Source organism: Cucurbita moschata, unplaced genomic scaffold (assembly GCF_002738365.1).
Source record: "Cucurbita moschata cultivar Rifu unplaced genomic scaffold, Cmos_1.0 Cmo_Scf00044, whole genome shotgun sequence".
NCBI lineage: Eukaryota > Viridiplantae > Streptophyta > Magnoliopsida > Cucurbitales > Cucurbitaceae > Cucurbita > Cucurbita moschata.
In genome coordinates, this window is record NW_019268560.1 from 794,730 (window position 1) to 816,612 (window position 21,883).

The 21,883-nt window shown below is 37.1% G+C and overlaps 4 protein-coding genes across 8 annotated transcripts; 1 reads left to right on the forward strand and 3 right to left on the reverse strand.

Annotated features, from left to right (window-relative positions):
- Positions 1–786: 786 nt before the first annotated feature.
- Positions 787–3,946, reverse strand: LOC111434355 (NAC domain-containing protein 40-like). 4 transcript variants are annotated; one of them, XM_023071790.1, is made up of 4 exons: positions 3,364–3,946; positions 2,926–3,158; positions 1,678–1,872; positions 787–1,341 (listed from the first exon to the last, which is right to left on the reverse strand). In XM_023071790.1, the coding sequence occupies exons 1-4, from the start codon at positions 3,566–3,568 to the stop codon at positions 895–897; spliced, it is 1,080 nt and encodes a 359-aa protein (XP_022927558.1). In that variant the 5' UTR covers positions 3,569–3,946; the 3' UTR covers positions 787–894. The 4 variants fall into 4 exon arrangements, with proteins under 4 accessions (XP_022927558.1, XP_022927560.1, XP_022927559.1 ...); XM_023071792.1 differs by having other exon boundaries at positions 3,387–3,547; XM_023071791.1 differs by having other exon boundaries at positions 2,926–3,179; positions 3,387–3,547.
- Positions 3,947–5,880: 1,934 nt separating this feature from the next.
- On the forward strand, positions 5,881–11,096 carry LOC111434356 (bifunctional nitrilase/nitrile hydratase NIT4A). Its single transcript, XM_023071794.1, has 5 exons — positions 5,881–6,194; positions 7,280–7,459; positions 8,332–8,625; positions 8,899–9,180; positions 10,763–11,096. The coding sequence occupies exons 1-5, from the start codon at positions 6,053–6,055 to the stop codon at positions 10,915–10,917; spliced, it is 1,053 nt and encodes a 350-aa protein (XP_022927562.1). The 5' UTR covers positions 5,881–6,052; the 3' UTR covers positions 10,918–11,096.
- A 1,120-nt stretch (positions 11,097–12,216) lies between these two features.
- Positions 12,217–13,538, reverse strand: LOC111434359 (photosystem I subunit O). The gene is made up of 4 exons (XM_023071801.1): positions 13,387–13,538; positions 13,235–13,307; positions 12,957–13,136; positions 12,217–12,434 (listed from the first exon to the last, which is right to left on the reverse strand). Exons 1-4 carry the CDS (start codon positions 13,478–13,480, stop codon positions 12,338–12,340), a joined length of 444 nt encoding a protein of 147 aa, XP_022927569.1. The 5' UTR covers positions 13,481–13,538; the 3' UTR covers positions 12,217–12,337.
- A 1,874-nt stretch (positions 13,539–15,412) lies between these two features.
- LOC111434353 (leucine-rich repeat and IQ domain-containing protein 1) lies at positions 15,413–19,708 on the reverse strand. Of its 2 annotated transcripts, XR_002708932.1 has the most exons (11): positions 19,490–19,708; positions 19,334–19,405; positions 19,158–19,250; positions 17,844–17,925; positions 17,691–17,747; positions 17,420–17,484; positions 17,224–17,319; positions 17,036–17,122; positions 16,848–16,928; positions 15,569–16,656; positions 15,413–15,537 (listed from the first exon to the last, which is right to left on the reverse strand). XR_002708932.1 is itself a non-coding variant. In XM_023071788.1 (10 exons), the coding sequence occupies exons 1-10, from the start codon at positions 19,586–19,588 to the stop codon at positions 15,973–15,975; spliced, it is 1,416 nt and encodes a 471-aa protein (XP_022927556.1). In that variant the 5' UTR covers positions 19,589–19,708; the 3' UTR covers positions 15,430–15,972. The 2 variants fall into 2 exon arrangements, 1 of the variants encoding a protein (XP_022927556.1); XM_023071788.1 differs by having other exon boundaries at positions 15,430–16,656.
- Positions 19,709–21,883: the final 2,175 nt, after the last annotated feature.

Consider the following 21,883-nt stretch of genomic DNA (forward strand, 5'->3'; position numbering starts at 1 on the left):
AGAACTCATCTTCGGGTCCGATTTAATTCTGGCTTTATTCACGAAGATCGTGTGAAATCACTTCAAAAACAACATATTAAAATTTTAGAACCTTCAAATTTGACCTCTAAGACTCTCAATTTCAAAAAATATTGGGTATCTCATTCTCGTTGGGGCTCGAATTTTACACGATATCAACACTCAAGGGAATTATTCATCTACTTCTCCTATATAGAAAAGAGCTATATAAAAGAGTGAATTTTATCTCTTAAGATTATATTTTCAACTTCTTATTTGGCCAAGTTCCCAAAATAGCAGATATATTGAATAGAAAGTCATCCTCACTCCAACAAATTTTTTTCTTTTTGAGTTTAATAATTATGTACTCCGTTTTGTTATTCGTGTACTCCTTCCTGGACAAATCGTGTACTCCTTCCAATGAGGATAAGTAACCAAAACACCTTCCTTTGAGGACCTTTTGAGGACAAATCAAGGTAATATAATACTTTTTCTCTTTGATAGTTGAATTGAATTTGATCCCTAAAATTTATAAAATAGTGTTAAAAAGTGAAAAAGATCACTATTAAAATTCATAAATTTTAAATTTATTAATTATCGTGAAACAAAAAAAAATGTAGTCGTGACATAAGAAAAGATAGTAATATGTTTTGTCATGTCATGCCACTATTGCTTTAGCCGAGTCATTTAGAACCATTTAAAAAACTTCATATGAGTCATTTAGAACCCTTTAAAAAACTTCATAGACTAAAATGCCTATTTTGAAACAATAGTTACCAAATAGATATCAAACTTAAATCTTATTCTACGACTAGATGTGAATTTGATATCAACTTCAAATGCCCACAGATCTATTTACTTGGTTAAAACAACCTCTTGTTGGCATATCAGCACAGATCAGTAGAGCCCTTTGGGCATACCAAAGACCTCCAATCGAGACATAAACAAAGCTAACAAAATCAACAAAAAAAATATCACAACAACTCGAACGTAGCAACCAAAAATGCTAATAGAGGAGGCAGTGTTCATCAACCTGCTTCGCCATAGTTCTAAGGAAGAAAACCTTACTTTCTCAACCTTATATCTGGAACCACCAATTTTCACAGCGTCCAACTTCATTGCTTTGGTGGCTTCTCTCCTTTTCAATCTGATTCTCCTATTTGCAAACCCTTGGCTTGGTAGCCATTCCAATCCGTCGTTCGCCTCAGTCTGGGATTCTCGCGCTGTGTCTGATCTATGGAAATCCAGTGGCATCAGATCTGAAGCAGCATCGTAAGGTGCCGTGTCGAGGTTTATAATGTCATCTTTTAGTATGTCGGAGTAGAAATCATCAGAACCATAATCCTGGATGCGAGAAAGCGGGACTTTACTAATCGACGTGTTGGGTGTTCTTTTTCTCTCGAGAATCCCATGTTTCACTAATCTACTTAGGCATTTAACTAGCTGAATGTCTAAACTAGGTCCAACTAAATATATAGCTTTGAGAGTATATGTGATGAAATGAAAGTCTAATAGAGTCCCCTTGCCTCATTTCTGGGATGAAATGAAACTTGGGAATGAATCTCTAGTCAATAGTTTCCCTTCACGAGATTAGTAAGAGGAGTGCCTAGACATTAGCAGATCCATTGCACAACTGTAGTCGAAGAACAAGACTACTGGTGACAGGATGTTAGAATTTACCTTCTGCCCATCAGAGCATTCCACAAGTGCAGCTTCTGCAACATCTTTTTGATTGGATTCAGATGTAGAATCAACCTGCTCGCCAGAATGAGCTTGCAAAGAGGATAGATTCATTTTACTACAAGAAGCTCGGTTTGAGCTACTATGTTGACGAAATTCATTATTCCTCCTGAGGCGGCAAACAACTAGAAAATCCTGCATCATACGAAAGATAGTTTGTCAATTTTGTAACAGCACAAGCCCACTGCTACCAGATATTGTCCTCTCTGGGATTTCCCTTTCGGACTTTCCCTCAAAGTTTTAAAACGTGTCCACTAGGGAGAGGTTTTCACGCCCTTACAAGGAAGGCTTCGCTCCCCTCTCCAACCGACGTGGGATCTTACAATACACCCCCTTGAGGGCCCAGCGTCCTCGCTGGTACACCGCTTGGTGTCTAGCTCTGATACCATTTGCAACAACACAAGTCCACCGCTAGCAGATATTGTAATTTTTAGGCTTCCCCTTTTGAACTTCCCCTCAAGATTTTAAAACGTGTCCACTAGGGAGAGGTTTCCACATTCTCATAAGGAAGGCTTCATTCACCTCTCCAACTGTTGTGAGGTTTCCACATCCTCATCTTCATTCACTTCTCCAACCGTTGTGGTATACTGCCCAGTGTCTGACTCTAATACCATTTGCAACGGCCCAAGTCGACTGCTAGCAGATATTGTCTGTTTTAGGCTTCCTCTTCCGGACTTCCCCCCAAGGTTTTAAAATGTGTCCACTAGGCAAAGGTTTCCACACCCTTATAAGGAAGGCTTCGTTGCCCTCTCCAACCAATGTGAGATCTCACAATCCACCCCCTTTGGGGACCTAGCGTCCTTGCTGGTACACCGCTCGGTATCTGACTCTCATACCATTTCTAATGGCCTAAGCCCACTGCTAGCCGATATTGTACTTTTTGAGCAACCCTTTCGGACTTCCCCTCAAAGTTTTTAAAACGCATCTGCTATAGAGAGGTTTCCACACTCTTATAAAGAATGTTTCGTTCTCCTCTCCAACCGACTGGGATCTCATACTTTTTTGTCTAAACTCAGAATGCATAATGTACTTGCAAGGTGCTAGAATTGGAACAAACATTCTTCTAAGTAAGACCAATAAGAAAAGTTATTGAAAGAATCAACTCCTAGCTCCTTTGTGACATTATATCCGTGACTACATTTGAAGGAAAGATTTCAGAACAAAGGCAAAATGTAGTTAACAACATACCTGAGCTTTATCCTTGTTGTTATATTCATGCATAATCCACTCTGTTCTTTCCCCTTTGGGTGCACGGCCAGTATGGAAAACCAGAGTCCTCTTGGTTCCAATAACATTGGAACCTGACTTAACATTACGTTCTTTCCCTGTAGCTTTCCAGTAGCCTAAATCAGTGGCTCTCCTGGTCTGATTACCATTTGGGTACTTCTTTCCACGAGGGGAGAAGAAGAACCATTCATTATCTGATTGAATTATAGACTTGGCTGATTACATGAAGAAAGAAAAAAGAAAAACATCCCCTAATCAAACACCAGAAAAAGCCCAACCAAATTGGAAAGCATGAATCAAGAACAATCGAAATAGCCGCCAATGAGCATAATAGAATCGATGAAGGGTTTTCGCCTAGGGCTCTAAGAATCAGAGACCATTGAAAAAAGCAACACTGACCAGGTAAGTCCCAGGGTTCGTACTTGTAAATTTCGACCTCCGCGATGATTTCAACGCTCTTCTCGTAGCCATCCAATTTCTTCTTGAGATAAAACGAAATCAACTCCTCATCGGTCGGCGAAAAGCGAAAACCAGGAAACATAGACGAAACCGCCATTGAAAGCTGCAGTTCCTTGGAAACGCCGTTCTCAGCAACAGCCGCCATTGCCAAATAGCTCGAGTTTTCGAATCACAAAAGGTGAAACGAAGGAACGAATTCGTATGTTCTTCGAGGGTTTGCGGTGGGAGAAAGGAAAAAAAAGCTTGGGAGAATTCTTCGCTTCGGCCGCATGTGAAAGGGATTTTGCTGAGGCATTAGAAACCTTGAAGAAAGTGAAATGACGCATGGGGATTGATTTGAGCGGTGTATGTAGACAGTTGGATCGGAAATTGATGGCAATGTTGGCGCCATTTCAATGGCGATAGGGTTCTTTGTTGAAGGGAAATAACGGTGGAGTTTTGGATTCATCCATGGGTGAGCAGTCAGCGCAGCAGAGATGACTTGTTACCTCATTGGCCATGCCCATACTTCTCTGTCTCATGTGATTTGGGCTCTCAAGCTTTGTTCCTTTAAGTAACAAAGAAAGTGACTGAAATAGTCTTATTGGTGGCTATAAGAAGGTTGAAATTGAGTGTAATTTTTATATTAGTTGTCACCTTAATTTATCCTTCGTTTGTGTGACATCCACGATTGGAGAGGAGAACGATTTATAAAAGTGTGAAAATCTTTCACGTTTTAAAAACCTTGAGGAGAAGCTTAGGAGGGAAAACCTAAATATGACAATATTGGCTAGCAGTGGGTTTGGGCCGTTACAAATGGTATCAGAGCTAGACACTGGGCGATGTACCAATGAGGAGGCTGTTCTCCAAAGATGGGTAGACACGAGGCGGTATGCCAATAAGGACGCTGGACCCTGAAGGGGTTAGATTTAGTGAAGGTCCCACATCGATTGCGAGGATGCAGGCGAACGAAACACCCTTTGTAAGGGTGTACAAATCTTTTCCTACCCAACGCGTTTTAAAAACTTTGAGGGGAAGCCCAAAAGAGGAGAGAAAGCACAATATGTCTTTTAACCTAGGTCACCGAACAGTACTGTTGAGGTACTAGAGATAAATAGGAGGTGTTCAGAGATATCGTTCATGCTCCTAGCACCTTCATAAGTCATCTTAAATTTCTATGGAGGTTTCATTTCTATGATGCTCAAGGCTAGCTCTTCTTCATGGCTAATCTAAATGGAGAGAGTAGCTCAAAAGACCTCATACCAATGGAGGGAGTATTATTTGATTATAAACTCATGATCATTCCTTAAATTAGCCGATGTGGGACTTTCATCATCCAACATTGATCACTGATTGCAGCTCATGATCCTATTGTGCTCGATCTACTGAAAATGTTTTGACATAGTTCAACGTGAAACCAGTTTAGCTTTAGCGCCCTATTCTTAACATAGTACATTCATGCATACTTAACCTAAAATACAAGATACGTTCTCAACATAGTACATTTAGCGCCCTAGAAAGATAATCATATCAATTACCTAAAATACAAGATACGTTCTTTAAACGATCAAATAAGCTCAGTAGGGAGATAACATTCATCAATCACTAAGAACACAGATCACAACCTCCCATTCTTCTTTCTAAGAGATCAGGAAGCAATAAAAAGAGCATGCATCTTAAATTTTCTGTGTTGAGATATAATATTTGGAGAATATATTAGTTATGGAATATATCTTAGATATTATATATATATTTTTTTTTTATGATTTGATTAGTAGTGTATTTTATTTTATTCTCAATATTTAATTAGTTCATATTTTCCTAATGGGTAAGTATTAGTTAGTAGCCTATATCCTATTTAAACGTTATGAATATCAATGAGAATACATACCTTCGATCCCAATTCTATTTCTCATTCTTAACATACACGCAATTTGATTTTTTTCATAATGTACTTAACTTTATTACCCAAATTGTCGTTCTCCAGTCATAATCATGTATATTCTAACCACCTAATGCAAGATATGCTCGCATGCTAGCATGTCTTAGCGATGTCCACAAATATTACTTCAAAGTTTTAATGGGTACTTACTTGGGTGATGCATGCTTCTTGGGCTCGTTTGTTTACTCACGACGGTGCTTCAAATTTTTTGAAATTTCTCTGATAAATCATAATTCAAGTAAAATTTAGGTCAGTACCAAAATCGAGACAAAAAAACAATCAATCTCAAGATAGAGTCATGAGTCTCGAGATAAAGCACATATACTCATGTAAACTTGTAAATCTTTTTGTTGGAGTTAACCTCATTGGATATAAATGGATATAAACTACTTTAACTAATAATTAGGGTGCTTAACATAATGGCTAACATATATATATATATATATATATATATATATATATGTATGTATGTATATATATGTATGTATGTATATATATGTATGTATGTATATATGGATAATAGAAAAAGAAGGAAACGTATTCCATTTTTTACTTAATTTTATATATCCTTCTAGCAACTTCCACGAACTATCTGAAAACCACTGGACTCCATTGCAGCCATTCATCGCACACTCATTCTCTGCTCCAATCTCAAGCTCAAGTTCAAGCTAAGAGGGGAAAAGGGCGATTTCGAATCATCCATCCACCATGGCGCTTGTGCCAACCACGGCCGCCGCCGATACCCAACTGATAGCGGAGGTGGATATGGGCTCCGATGTATCTGTACCGACTGTTCGAGCCACCGTTGTTCAGGCCTCCACCATCTTCTACGACACTCCTGCCACTCTAGGTTTCCTTTCCTCACTTACACTTTAATTTTATCAGTGTGTAGTTCTCTTACTGTTGTTTCTTTGCTAACCATCTCTTGGCTTGGGATGGTCATTTGAGAGTTTGGAATGAGTTCCTGGTTGTTTTTTGGTGTGATGTTAGAAGCTTATCGGTTGTTTGAATGTTTTGTTTACTCTATGAAGTTTCTTCCCTTCTATCTGCAGATTTGCGAATAATGATTTAATTCATTCAAGCTATTATATCCTCGATTTTTTTTTAGTTTTTCATTGGTTTTCCTGTTTGCGGTCAATGTGAATGTAACTGTCTGTCCACAGCTGACCGATGTTGTACTCTTTGGGCTTTCCTTAAAACGTGTTTGGTAGGGAGGTTTCCATACCCTTATAAAGAATCCTCCCATGGGATCTCACAATCCACTCCTTCATAGCCTAGAGTCCTTGTTATCCCTCCTTCTTTTTTCCAATTGATGTAGGACGTTAGGTCCCAAAATGGGTGGATTGTGAGATCCCAAATGGCATCAGAGCTAGATACTGGACGATGTGTCAGCAAGGAGGCTGATTCTCTAAGGGGGTGGACATGAGGCAGTGTGTCAACAAGGACGTTGGGACCCGAAGGGGTGGATTGGAGGGTCCCACATCGATTGGAGAAGGGAACGAGTGATAGCAAAGACGCTAGGCCCCGAAGGGTGGACTGTGAGATCCTACATCGGTTGGGAAGGAGAACGAAACATTCTTTAAAATGATGTGAAAATCTCTCTCTAGCATATGCGTTTTAAAAACCTTGAAGGGAAGTCCGAAAAGAAAAGCCTAAAGAAAGCAATATCTACTAGCAGTGAGCTTGGGCCGTTAGAATGAATTTGGGAATGTCGCCTAACATTGTACTCTGATTGTTCTTTTCTCCTTAATTTCAGTGGATTGGAGAAATTATTTAATTCATAAATTCCAAAAGCGATTGATAGAGTTGTGGATCATCTCACGTAGATAGCAACTATTTTGGTAGATTGTACGCCATCTACTAGCCTATGACCATGTGGGTGTTGTTTAATTTCTGGGGTTGTAGTGAAAAACTAATTCTGGTTTACATGAACAGATAAGGCCGAGAGGTTGTTGGCTGAAGCTGCTGGATTTGGATCCCAGCTAGTTGTGTTTCCAGAAGCCTTTGTTGGTGGTTATCCCCGTGGATCAAATTTTGGTGTTTCCATTGGGAATAGAACTCCCAAGGGGAAAGAGGAATTCCGTAAATACCACGCAGCAGCGATCGATGTACCTGGTTAGTCTTTGTTTCCAATTCGACTTTGTTTAACTTAGTTTTGGTTGCATCTGTAAAGAGAACAATATTAGTGTCTTACCATGGATGATTTCAGGTTAAATGGACATTGTTAGGTTCATAATAATAATACTCATTCTTGAAGGCCGACTTCGTTCCTCTATGAGTCTCTACCAAACTTTATCATATGGTCATATATTAATATCAAAGTCTTAAATCTTAGTATGCATCTTCTGTTCTTTATGAACTTTCAATCTTTAAGTAGATAATAGCTCATATTAGGACACTACAATAAGAACTTAGTGATGTCACTCTATTCCATCTGAAATACGAATCGGTTGTTCATGAAATGTGAAATGGGACTTTAGCCCTATTTTAATGGCTCCTGTAATTTACAATTGATGAATGAGAAACGATGCTTCAAAAATCTACAGGCATTTCCCGGGTCGAGTCTTTGCGAGTTCATCCCAAACAAAGCGAACCCCTTCTTTCTGGGTCTTGGTCAGGAAGATGTAGATAAAACGCCAATAGTTTGATTCTTCTATGGCATAAGCTTTGAAGAAGAGAGTTATCCATCGTCAAAAATTTGTCTTTTTTTCTCTCTTCCGAAACGAAACAAAATCCGTCAATAAATGACGAACCCCCTTATATAGATGATAGGACAAGGCTAAGGCAGTAATCTCAACGGAGATTAGGATGAACTTTGATGAATAAAAGACGAATTGGTAGAAATTCAAACCTTCCTACTCTTGCTTACACCTAGACATAATATTTTGAAGGTCTAAAAGCTATAGCCATTGTCTGTCTTAGGTGCTGCTTAGGTAGATGTAGTTCTAATTGAGTAAATGTTAATATGTTGATAACGATACATGCAGGTCCTGAAGTCGATCGATTGGCAGCAATGGCTGGAAAGTATAGGGTGCATTTGGTAATGGGGGTAATAGAGAGAGATGGCTACACACTGTACTGTACCGTTCTATTTTTTGATCCTCAAGGTCGTTACTTGGGTAAGCACAGGAAAGTGATGCCAACTGCATTGGAGCGGATAATCTGGGGATTTGGTGATGGATCAACAATTCCTGTTTTTGAGACTTCAATTGGAAAGATAGGTGCTGCCATTTGTTGGGAAAACAGAATGCCACTCCTAAGAACAGCTATGTATGCCAAAGGTTAGTTATTCTTCGCTTGAAATAATAAAATCCCTGACCTTCCCTTTTTAAATCCAATTCCATTCATTTCGTTAGACTGTAAAGTGCTCATTAACTAAATTAGATGAAAATTTTCATCTAACAGAAGATTTTCATATGGTTAAAGTTCTACTGCTACCTTAACGTTCAAAATTTTTACTTGAAAGTTACGTAACTTCCGTCCACACGTTCCTTTTCTTTTGCTCGACCTGTCGATCACTAGAAACTGACTTATATTTGTGGTCCTGTTTGTAGGCATTGAAATATATTGTGCACCTACTGCTGATTCTCGGGATACATGGCAAGCATCTATGACCCACATTGCTTTGGAGGGTGGTTGTTTTGTTTTGTCAGCCAACCAGTTCTGCCGAAGAAAAGACTACCCACCTCCACCAGATTATGTTTTTTCTGGCACAGAAGAGGAACTCAGCCCAGATTCTGTTGTTTGTGCTGGGGGTAGTGTCATCATATCGCCATCAGGTACAATCCTAGCTGGACCCAATTACGATGGAGAGGCACTTATTTCAGCAGATCTAGGTATGTCATCACGTCCTTCTACTTATAGTCATTAGAGCTTTAGTTATGTACTACGTTTAGTGGTTTATATGGAAAAATTGTTTAATCTTTAGGAAACCTACTATTTGATTTAAGCCACTTTTTGGGGATTCTTTCTCCTAGATGATCTAATACTCCTGTCGATCGAGTAGTATGAAAACCATCATTCTAAGCTCTTATTCTATGCTTATCTCTTTTTTAGTTACAATACGAGTGAATATGTAACAGTTCAAACTCACCGCTAGCAAATATTGTCGTCTTTGGCCTTTTCCTTTTGTGTTTTTTTTTTGTGTTTTTTTTTAAACCCTGCTGGTAGGGAGAGATTGTTGGGAGTAAACTTAAATGAAAAAAAAAAAAAAAGGTAGTTTTTTAATTTCTTTATTTTTAGTAAGGCTTTTGAAATTTGGAGAAGGAAAAGGCCCACAATCATTTTAGGAGAGAGCAAGAGTTACAGTGTTAATTACAGTGTAATAGAAAAGGGTTTTGAGAATTTCTTTGTCTCCTTGTCTCTCCCCTCTCGACACCTTCTCAAAGTTTCGTGAGAGTTATCTAAACGAGTTAGTTTCAGAGCGAGCGTCTATTTTCTACAAGTTAGTATCGGAGCGGCTTTTAATTTCAAAAGAGATTTCCACACTCTTGAATATTTTGTTTCTCTCCCCAATCGATGTGGGATCTCACAATTCACTCTCCTTTGGGGCCAGGGTCCTTGCTGGCCCCGTTCCCTTCTCCAATCGATGTGGGACCTTTGTTCCTCTTTCCAACCGACGTGAGATCTCACATAATGGCTTGTCTTCCCTGGTACAAATTGATTTTCCAACCAAGTGGGTAAGTTATGATGAACCAACCAACCATTTAAGATAGGGATGGCCTATATGTCTCTTGCTAACTAACAAGTTCCTTGGAGAATGGGGAGATAATCCGAGGTAGTTTTGTTGAACCATCCATGCCTTGGGCTGTGAAACTTTTCCATCTTTGTGTGAGCAAAGGTTGAACTTGAGATTCCTAAGGTAAGCCTCTTAATTAGATTGAAGGGTTTTCCTTCACTTACTAAGGTTGGGATTCCTAAGGTAAGTCCAGCTGATGATTTTAGGATTAGCCAATAATCCCACTATTTACCAAAGATTCTACAATGTGCTATTCTATAAAGGGGAGCTACCCATTTAAACAAGCAACCATAATGTGTGCTGTCCCACAATGGTACGTTAGTGAAAGACTGAGTTATTGAATGGTTGATGAGAAGATTGAATTATGAAGAGCAAGAATGCTCTATATATATACAAGAGAATACAAAAAGATATTTAGAAAATCTACCTAAAAATCTGGAGAAAATCTGGTAACAAACCAGTAAACAAATCTAATCTAATCAAATCAAAAGTAAATCTAACTCTTAACGGAGATTTAATTAGATACTAACTGACAGCAATCTAAACAAATATGTGATCTTTAGCATGGTACAATATGATATATTATTGATCCATCCCAACTCTTAACAAGTTAAACTTTTTTATTTTTGATTGTGCTATGAATTGCTTTTATATATAATTTGGATGCATAACTGAAACAGATCTTGGAGATATAGCGCGGGCGAAATTTGATTTCGACGTGGTTGGTCATTATGCAAGGCCTGAAGTGCTTAGCTTGGTTGTGAGGGACCATCCTACAACCCCAGTTACTTTCACATCTGCAACTGCAAAAACCGAAGATTCTTGTAAAAACTAGTAAGTTTATTGTCGAAGCTTCAATTTAGTTCTATTAATTGTTGTAATCTACATGTGTTGTCTATGTTTTACTGCTTCCTCATGCGTTCAGTGTTGTATTATATTCATCCTAATCATTCAGAACTGTGAATATTTCTGAATTTATATCAGCGGTGGATTTTAATATCATTTTTTCCTTCATTTCTAGCCTAGTTTGATTCATGATACTGTATTTACGTGGATCAAGATATTGGTATATTGATGTTAGTGTCTAGAGAGATGAATAGAAACTTGGCGGACGATTATTATGATGGGAAAGGGCAAAGATCATCTGAATCACCCAAACTAACTAATATGGATTGGTCTAGTGGTCGAAAATGTTCTTGCTTAGAGAAAACCTACCTACAACTTAATATCCTACCGGTTACGTAGGCAACTAAATGTAGTAGGGATAGAGTTGTATTATGAGACTAGTTGAGATGCGTACAAGCTGAGTTGGACACTCGTAGATGTCTAAAGCAAAATAATAATATTGCCTTGATTTAGTTCAATCATTCTCAACTATGAAACCAAAACTGGTTCGACTCATAATCAAATTGACGTGGGTTGGTCTCAAAATAATAGCTTTACTTATGCTCTGAGTTGGGTTCGGGAATTATTTATGTGAGATTATTGTGTAAAATGTACTAGTAAGGAGTGAAGTTATTGTTTACTTCGCGATTGTCTTACTTCTTTTGCTTATTTACACTTTTAGTGTAGTTTATTTAATTGCTCGATGTTTTGAACTTTAATAATTGAAAATGCATGGGTTGATTATAGCATTTTATAATAGGAAGAACATAGAAGTTTGTTTTAATATAATCGTAAAAGATTTAACTTAATCATAATGAGAGTGGTAGACAATAATAATTTTAAAATATAACTAACTAACTAGTTCCCGTTCACGATGATAGCAAAACTTGAGTATTGTGTTACATTGTCTTTTTTATTACACTTCCATGCCCAACTTACACAAAGTTTGGTTGACATGTTCAATATTATTAATATCAAATTTTATTTATTTATTTGTAATATCATATTTTTCGAGTGTACGTACACAACAAATTAGACATAATTTGACTATCATCCAACCTAGTCTTTTTAATTATAATAATTATTATACTTTATACTCCTGAAATAGTCAATTAAATCTCAACACCATTAGAGTTGCCGTCACATTTTTAAATTTTGAAAAGATAACGATTCAAAAGTTTGACATTTAAAACTTAATAAACTTTAGTATAGCCGAGTCAATATGATCCAATTTCGAGGTTGGAATGATAAAAGGCGAAGAAAATGATAATTATTCAAACACTAAACACTAGTTGATAACTTAATAAAGTAATAAACATGAAGAATAAAAACTGAAATTACATTTCCTATAATAACAATTATTACATTTTTCACTTTTGAAAATAGTCTTCGGTCCTCCCCTTGAACCCTATTTGTCCAAATGTCAGCGTAATGAACAGACCCAAGTGCCACGTAATCAGCCACAGCCTGAGTTTCACAATATTTTTGTTCTAAATATATATCATTTTTATTAATAATCATTTCAAGTTAAAAATACTCGAAAAACTCGAACAATCTAATTTAATCTATACTATTTACGTTGACTCATAAAATTATTTAGGTTAGATTTGATTCAGGAATTCTCTTTAAACTAGATTAAATTTAAGTGAATAAACTCAAAATTATTGTTAATTTTAAAAATAAAATAAAATAAAATTGATCTAAATAATTATATATATAATTTAATTTTATAATTTTTGCTTATTTATTATCAATAGAGCTATTTTTAATAAATAACCAAAACTCAAACAAAACCTAAAAAGAATTATGATAAATTGAGTTATTATTTAATAAAAAATTATTTTAGTTGAAATAAAACAATTAAGTTAGTCTAAAATTGGTTTGGACAAATACCCTAATTTTTAGTTTTAAATTATTTAAAATAATATTTTAAACTATTAATTTTAAAATTGTGCGAAAAAGAAATTGGCGGTAAATTATATATGTTACCAGAACTGAGAAGTGAGGGCCGGTGGAGACGGGAAATGCGCAAGCTCTGTTCCAATGCTCTCAAAGAAGAGCCCCGTCAAGCTCTTCCCGTCGATCACCGGGATACTCGACGGTGCAATCCATCCGATGAGTCCAAATCCGATCACATTCAGATCTCTCCTCAGCCAATCTCTCTGAAAGCTTTCAAACCACGAAACCGTACAACAAAATCGTCATTCTCCAAATCGAATCCCAAACCGATCAACTCATATACTATCTCTCACTCTAATCTTACTTACCAGGTGATCCTTCCGCCGAATGAACGCGGCACGCCGAACGGATTCCTCGCGACCACGGGAGGCTTGACGAACTCTGCGAAGACGAGAAAAAACGCCAAACTCAATTAAAGAGGAGAGGAAGGGGAAAATAGTTGCAAGTGGAAGCCGGTTACCGGAGACGAGACGGGGAGATCTGGAGGAAGGAGAGGAGAGGGAGGAGCTTCCGAGGCCGACGACGGAGGAGGAGGTAGCGAAGGCGGACGCCATTTTTGGGAGGGATTGTGCGGATTAGGGTTTGGGATTGGTATGTAGTGGAAGTGAGGGAGGGGTTTTGTTGGGGAGGAGATTTGGGGAAGCGCTGTTGATTCGATTGCTGTGGATATTTGGATGTATTTTTGATGAATCACGCTTTGACACGTCGGATTTATTTGGATAAAGTGGGCCCCTTTTCCTCTCTTCATTTACAATATCAAACATTTGTGGTGTGGTGGTGGGAGCTTAGATTTTTCATTTCAATTATATTTTATTTATATTTCTCTAATAATTAAATATATATCAAAATTAGTACATGAAACTCTATCCAAATATATATATATATACATCAACTACTTGATACCTTGCTATTACGAGTCGTGCCGTAACAAACCATACCGTGTAGGGTGGATACGTTGTTAGGTGCTCCGTTTTATTTTCCCATTGAGGTCGAACTTAAATCTGTGCTCGAGAGATAGTTGTCCATATACTGATAAGGGATGTATGGATTTTCGAGAAGAGAGCAGCCGAGGTGGTCCCCCCGGACCGCCCAGATCCCACGAGTGAATAGAAAGTTGGATCTACATTAGATCTTACCTGAGTCGACCCATCTATCCTCCTGAGGAGAAGTTTGATTTAAACCCCAATTCAAATAGGATATACATACATACACACATATATATATAGACATACATACGTACGTACATGTGGAAAATTATGTTGTAATATTTAGTAATGTTTAAATTTTTAGAAATGATTTATTTTATGATATATTATTGAATTTATTAGAATGTGGACAATTAAAAAATATAATATGATATATTTAGTAACATTATATTGGAATATGGAAATTATCAATTAAAAAATAATTTGAAATGCAGTTTTTTAAAAATATAATATGAGAAAATTGGCGTTAATTTCTACCCATTGTACAATGATGTTAGGGTATATTAGGGATCGACTTGTTATTTCATTAACATATAACTAGGAATATCGATGATTAAGTAAGTCATGTATATGAGTAACCCGTTGCATCGTCTTTTTTAAGGTTGTGGAAGATAAAATTAGTTTTAATATAAAGTAGGTAAATTATATAAGCGAATTATCGGTATATATCATAATAGATATATCAATGATATACTTAATATAAAATATATTTGTAAAGACCCTATTTTTCTACTGAAATAAAGGCGTTACCATATACACGATGTGCTTTTATTTTATACAAAAACATTTTTTTTAAATAGTTTATAAATGATGTCATAAACTTATTGTTAAAAATAAAATAGTTAAATCAAACTAAACACCATTTAATAAATGAAAAATAAACAAATTAAGAAAATTAGAAAATAAATAATGTCCTATACTAACCAAAGACTAATAAGCAAAATAAAAAAATAGCTACACTAATACCGGTTTTATGATCTCTAACGTGACATCGTTGTCATCCATATAGGAGCGTTTTGTCTTTACCTTAAATTTAAGAGTAGCACATGGTTTGAGAATTTTAATAAATACTAAGTGATCCCACGTCATGAAATGCAAACACAAGTAACATGAGGACCTATTCTTTTATCGTAACATATCATGGGTTTAGGTAGTGTTCGCATTCGGGCAATGTTAAATGCATAATACTTCTCTATACATGACACAGTCGTGCGAATATAGGTCCACCAGGCAGGCTTGCACACTCCATGGGCCTAACTTGTCGTACCAAACACTTACTGACTCTTTGTTGAACACTAAGGAAGGGTATCCTATACAATGAGTTTGTACAAGACTAAATCCCAAAATCCTTAATGTCTCCTTATAAATCTGTTAATTGAGAAAATTGATATTTCATGAAATGATCATATGTAACTCGATATTAATCTTGAATGAGATATGAGCTCGACCCTAGGAGTCGATGAACCATGGAACTTCAGCCCACCCTTTTGTGGACTAGAATTGAATTAGTTTATGATAGATTCATAAACAAATGGCTCGTCAAAGAATCAGCACCTTTTCACTCGTATTCACTAATATTCCTGGCAGAAAAAACTTCAAGAAGCATTTAAACCTATTTTCCATACCTCAAAAAGCATTTAAACCTATTTTCCATACCTCAAGAAGTAAAATATCACTTCCAAGGGCAATATGATCATGAACTAAAAAGTACAACTAATTTAAAATTGTTCTCCCTACCGAAACTGATCGAACCTGAAACTTCGATTGCATCGAGTCTTGCTCCGTTGCCCCAAACTAAGCCAACATGCTACAACGTGATTTGGTTAGTCACAGTTTAAATTAAACTAGACAGATTGAGGTATCATGACAATTCTTCACCATTCCATGTTTGTGAAAGTCTCCCAACATCAGTAGACGATGCCCAACGGCAGCTGCTTATGCTTCATAGCTCATAGCCAGATTAAACACTGAAATGAGTTCATATTCTAAACATCTGTTCAATCTAGGAACTCCCAGGAGATCAAAACTTGCCCAAGAAACTGAATGGATTTGTCTCGCAGTTACTCATCAGCCCATGCTGATGGTCCACCCATTCCGATTTCAGCTACTGGGGATATTTGTAACCTTGTAGTTCTGTCTTGCTTTTTAGATTCCTTTCTATTAGCTGCAAATGATACCGAGTTAGCCTTTAAATTCATGTCCTCTACTGCTTTCTCATTAACCTTTCTAAGACCAGCATCCATGTCTTCAACACCGTCACCTCCGAAAAGCTGTTCGAATGGCACTTCAGTGTCGTCAACAACGTCAACCTGCTTTTCCCCTTCCTTCTTTGCTTTCTTCTTATGCTTTTCGATCTTGGGTGAAGATGGCTCCTTGTTGCTTTTTGACTTTTTCTGCTTTGAAGTCTTCTTATCCTCAGCAATATCATTTGTACCGTGATTTCTCTTATTGTCGAGAGATGGAGCTTCTTTCTCCTCCTTGTCCATCTTGCGTTTTTTGTGCTCCGATTTCGATTTCTTTTCCATATCATCATCATGAGCATGATCAACTTCGCCATCACTGCCTTGATCCAACAGCATTTTGGCATTCCTTTTCGGTTTTCCATCCTTTTTCTCTTTTTGAAGCTCTAGCTTCTTTATTGAACTGTCATCGTCTTTATCACTCCCGGTATCCTTCTCATTCTTTACGTATTTATCTATTGGTCTAGCATTCAATACACGCAGGCCTGGAAGCAGTCGACGAATCTGTAGTTTCACTTGTCAGAAACATATTTTTGGATGAACGGATTTATTTAAAATGGGTAGTCAAAGTAAGCATAGCTCAACAGTAACCGCATATATTCCTTCCATTGAGGTTGGAGGTTCAAATTCTCATACCCCACTTGTAATTAAAAAAAAGTAGATGTAGAAGATTCGTAGAGAGAATGGGAACGGACCTTTTTATCTAACTTAGCACTTTCAGCAATAGGATTCCCTTGAAGATTAAGATTTCTCAGATTTCCTAATGAACTCAATACCTAGAAGAATGGTACAAACAGTGATGCATGAAAAACAGGAGGTTAAAATGGAGAAAATATTGAAAATTTAAAATATTAAGGAAAAGGTTAGATAGGATTTATCTTACCTTCACATCTGACCATCTAATTATGATATTATTTCCCAAATCCAAATTCAACAATTTCTTGTTATGAGCCAAATCACTGGGGAGCATCTGGATAGGGGAAGTACACTCGAGAATGAGTAAATCGAAGCTAAAACAAGTTCTCAATAGATCTGCATAAGATAAAACAAACTAATCCAAACAGCACATACCTTAATTTCATTGTGAGCAAGTCGAAGCTCTTTTAATTCGACACAAGACTTGAAGGAAGAATCAATAGATTGAAGTTTGCAATTAGAAAAAGATAGCTGAAACAAGGATAAATATATCACTTATAAGATTCTTGGACGTATTCAAGTATGAGTAATCATCAAACAACATCGAACAGAAGAACAGATTGTTTCTTACTTTTTTCATTGATTTCACTTTGAATAGAGAATCGCCAATAATATGGATTGGATTTCTGGAAAGAACTGTATAATAACTCGAACGGTTAGATAACTTAGTTTATGTTTCTAATGAGCATAACTCTTGAACATGTAAGACAGATTCGAGAATAAGAAAAGGCTATTCTCAGAACATGTTATTTAATAAAAGAAAAATAAAGCTTGGTAAGAATCTTGAATATGCGAACTACCAGAAAAGCATTAAAAGTGGACATGAAAATGAGAAACCATACCCAGAGTATTCAGGTTCTTCATCTGATCAAGCTTGCAAATAGAAGATATCTCATTGTCTGTAAAGCCCGAAAATGAAATAATCTGATTGATAATGATCATAATCAACATATAAACCTGATGAAGAAGTTTTTTATGTCACGCAAAATGCTTACCATTCAAAATCAAAGCACATAAGCCAACAAGGGGTCTGATTTCGTCCATTGATTGAAGCTTATTCTTTCCCGCATTTAATACCTGATTAGGACACTCAAAATCAAATCCGTTGCATCTACATCCATATATTTACCATATAAGAAAATGTAACAACCCAACCCCACCGTTAGCAGATATTGTTGTCTTTGGGCTTTCCCTTTTGGGCTTTCCCTTTTGGGTTTCCCCTCTAGGTTTTCAAAACGCGTCTATTTGGGAGAGGTTTCCACACCCATATAAAAGATGTTTCATTCTCCTCCCCAACTGATGTGGGATCTCACAATCCACCCCTTTCAAGGCCTAACATCCTCCCTAGCACTTGTTCCTCTCTCCAATCGATGTGAGACCTCACAATCCACCCCCTTCAGGGCCCAGCGTCCTCATTGGCACACTGCTTGGTGTCCACCCGCCTTCGGGGCTCAACGTCCTTGTTGGCACACCACCTAGTGACGGGCTTTGATACCATTGTAACAACTCAAGCCCACCGCTAGCAGATATTGTCCTCTTTGAGTTTCCCCTCAAGATTTTTAAAACACGTCTACTAGGGAGAGGTTTCCACACCCTTATAAAGAATGCTTCGTTCTCCTCCCCAACCGATGTAGGATCTCACAATCCACGCCCCTTCAAGGCCCAACTGGCACTCGTTTCTCTCTCCAATCGATGTGGATAAAGAATGCTTCGTTCTCCTCCCCAACCGACGTGGGATCTCACAATCCACGCTCCTTCAAGGCCCAACTGGCACTCGTTTCTCTCTCCAATCGATGTGGGAGCTCATAAAAAAATGTTAACGTATTCCAAGTAGCATTCATACAGAAATTTGTGCATATCAAAAATCCATCGATAACCATGATTGAACAATTGAAAAAATACTTATATTAGATAAACATACGGTTTCGAACAAGATACATATATTGCATAAACATTAAGATTCATCTCAAAACCAATTGACAATGAAAAGAGTAACTATATATCTTATGACGTCTCTTTATCTTTCTCATGTGGAACTCTCATCGCAAAATTCTTAATAGAGTATAGAAAGAATAGAATCCAGAAAAAAAAAAAAAGAAAAAAAAAGAAAAGAAACTACACCCACATAAACTAAATGTACTCTCACATAGTGTTTAAATAGACGGTGAATAATTCTACAGATGGACAAAGGCGATTTTCTATACTCCAGAGAAGAGGTCATTTCATATCTCAATGATCGAAGAACACTATTTACATTATGCTTATGGTCCATTGGCAATAATATAAGATGAAGGATAAGTGGTTCTTACAGTAAGTTTAGAAAGCCCCTCAATTCCCTTTAAGCTTTCAAGTTTGTTTTGTACAACTGAGAGCCACTTCAAATTGGTGCATGACTTCAACCCCTTCAATTAAACATCCAGAATCGACAAAAGCCCAATAACACATTAACACATTAGTTATGAGACACAGAAAAACGCGCACATACCTCAAGCGATGTGAGCTTGTTGAATGTCAAATCGAGCTTCTCCAAGTTTTTGAAAACGGACAAATCATTAACCTGCAAAACAACACGATTGCCGAAGAACTCAATGAAATGGAAAAACAGAGAAAACAACAGAGATAAACAAAGGGAGGATCGTACATCAGAAAGAGCCTTGTGATTGAGCTTGAGAGTACCGATTGCGAGCGGGTCTTGGGTGCTGTTATCATTGAGAACTTGCTCTGAATCCAAGCGAGTCATTGTAGCGAAAATCCAAGTTGCTCTGCTCGGAACGGACGCTGCCTTCCGAAGACGCCTTCAAATTCTGTCGTCGGCTGGATTGATTTTGTTGAAACTTGGTGTCTCATGCATCCCTACCCTAAAATATTGAATGGCATATTTTCTGTAATTATTTATTTTGGAAAATAAATTACTTTATATTCTTTTAATCAATTAAATACAAATTATGTTCGTCGATTAACGATACCGAAAAAATGATCGATGTGTACATTGCAAACTCGTACGTTATCGAGGAAAAATCCTTATTAAATAACTAGAAAATGTGAAAGATAAAATAAAAACATGTTGTAGACATATAATCACGATAATAATGAGAAATCAATGGACCTATAAATGGGTGAATGACCTGAAAACATTTTGAAAAAGTTGAGTATTGAAAATACTCAGCGACTGACCTCCTTACACGAGCTAGATATGCATATAATCACGATAAATAACGAGAATTCAGTAGACATATAAATCACCTAGAATTTATCAATTTTCATGGCGTAAATGAGCAATTGTTGCAAGTAAATTCTGTGAGATCCTACATCGATTAGAGAGAGGAACGGGTGTCAGCGAGGACGCTGGTCCTGAAGGGAGTGGATTGTGAGATCCCACGTCAGTTGGAGAGGGGATGAAATATTCTTTATAAGGGTGTAAAAACCTCTTCCTAATAGATGCGTTTTAAAAACATTGAGAGGAAACTCGAGAGGGAAAGCTCAAAGAGGACATTATCTACTACCAGTGAACTGTGGGCTTGAGCACACAGATATGCGATTGCCGTAAGGTCATATCATGAAAAGGTGATATAATTCTTATACATTGATAGACAATTTACCCAAGACTCTAACTCTAACATAATATCCAAAGTAATTTTTCATGCACAGATATAAGTAATTGTCTCACATCGGGTGTAATTCCCATATACACAGATAGACAATTACCTATATGTATTCTTCTTAAATCATATGCATATTGGTTCTACAAAGTTTCATAAGGATCCATTCCAAGTAACATCGAGAAAAATTACACACCAATTTACAAACAATTACGTGCGTACACATTGAATAGTTGAAAAGTGCTTAAAGTGGGTTTAGTTAATTGAAGAGTGCTTTACCTCGAATCCAAGAACTAAGGGGGAACCATTTCGATGCACCTTAATATCATGTTGACACGTTATGTCGTTGATGAATGAGACATGCTAAGAAAATATGGTACCATATCATACATTACCTCATGTAAACGACATGAAATAATTATGCTATGTATGAAAGGAATGAAGTTATGTATTTCATCATAGATACATGTCACGATTTTAAACTAGGGGATCTTATGCATATTGTATGTTCACATACATCGGATACTTTCCCATTATGATTAGTAAGGACACGTGGCTTACGATATGTATGTTCACCATGATATTATAATACGATATTGTATACACCACAATACTATGTGTGCTCCCTTCCCTCTGTGGTATGATGGTAGCATGAGTGTAAGCTAGTTGAATGTTAGATTCAAGGAGTACGTATACGAGCTCACCAAGGGGTCCATGTGCGAGTATGTAGGCTGTGTGTAGAGAAGTACTATACAGCCAATTTTGCCCGTACTGGAAGTTGAGACCAAGGCTATGAAATGATGTTTTATAAAATGATAGGTCCCAAACATAACTGTATGAGATTGCATTTTCTAACCCTAGTAATGGAGTTACAAAACTTAAGTCACGTGCTATTCTTACTTTTCAAGTAAAGGCAATGCACCTCCACAGATGACGACGTCACGACGATGGCCATGGGATTGAAGCTAGGGTAGATGTGTTTTCATGTTGATTGCACCTACACAACTGCATTGCATACAAGGGTTGGTTCATTGTCCAACCAGTTTGACTATACGAGCTTCAATCCAATCAACCAATAAATTAAATTTAAGTAACCTATTCGGACCTCTTTAAAGAGATATGCCCTCACAAAGTTCATTTATTTATTTAATTTTTAAGAATGTGATGAACAAATACTGAGTAACACATCGAATCAATCTAGAATTTTAGAAAGTCGAATCTTAGATACATGTTTGGGTTACGAGGGGCGAATAGGATTTAGCACCGACTTGAACACGAACTTGAAGGTTGTCGCAGAGAGATGGGCAAGAAACTCCGAGTTAAACGTAAGAAGGCTCGAATCCACAAGGTTGGTGGCTGCATTCGCAAGACATCTGAACTTAGCTTCCATACTTGATCTTGATATAATTTGTTGTTTCATTGAGCTCCATCTTACC

Coding starts and splice junctions, on each gene's coding strand:
- LOC111434355 (XM_023071789.1), bottom strand. CDS start 3,568: ATGGCGGCTGTTGCTGAGAACGGCGTTTCCAAGGAACTGCAGCTTTCA. Junction 1,873..2,925: donor ACAACAAGGATAAAGCTCAG/GTATGTTGTTAA, acceptor CGTATGATGCAG/GATTTTCTAGTTGTTTGCCG. Junction 1,342..1,677: donor AATGCTCTGATGGGCAGAAG/GTAAATTCTAAC, acceptor TCTCGCATCCAG/GATTATGGTTCTGATGATTT.
- LOC111434356 (XM_023071794.1), top strand. CDS start 6,053: ATGGCGCTTGTGCCAACCACGGCCGCCGCCGATACCCAACTGATAGCG. Junction 7,460..8,331: donor AGCAGCGATCGATGTACCTG/GTTAGTCTTTGT, acceptor CGATACATGCAG/GTCCTGAAGTCGATCGATTG. Junction 9,181..10,762: donor ACTTATTTCAGCAGATCTAG/GTATGTCATCAC, acceptor TAACTGAAACAG/ATCTTGGAGATATAGCGCGG.
- LOC111434359 (XM_023071801.1), bottom strand. CDS start 13,480: ATGGCGTCCGCCTTCGCTACCTCCTCCTCCGTCGTCGGCCTCGGAAGC. Junction 13,308..13,386: donor ATCTCCCCGTCTCGTCTCCG/GTAACCGGCTTC, acceptor TCGTCTTCGCAG/AGTTCGTCAAGCCTCCCGTG. Junction 13,137..13,234: donor TTCGGCGGAAGGATCACCTG/GTAAGTAAGATT, acceptor GTGGTTTGAAAG/CTTTCAGAGAGATTGGCTGA.
- LOC111434353 (XM_023071788.1), bottom strand. CDS start 19,588: ATGACTCGCTTGGATTCAGAGCAAGTTCTCAATGATAACAGCACCCAA. Junction 17,926..19,157: donor AGGGGCTTTCTAAACTTACT/GTAAGAACCACT, acceptor TGTCCTAATCAG/GTATTAAATGCGGGAAAGAA. Junction 17,123..17,223: donor TTGCTCACAATGAAATTAAG/GTATGTGCTGTT, acceptor TCCCCTATCCAG/ATGCTCCCCAGTGATTTGGC.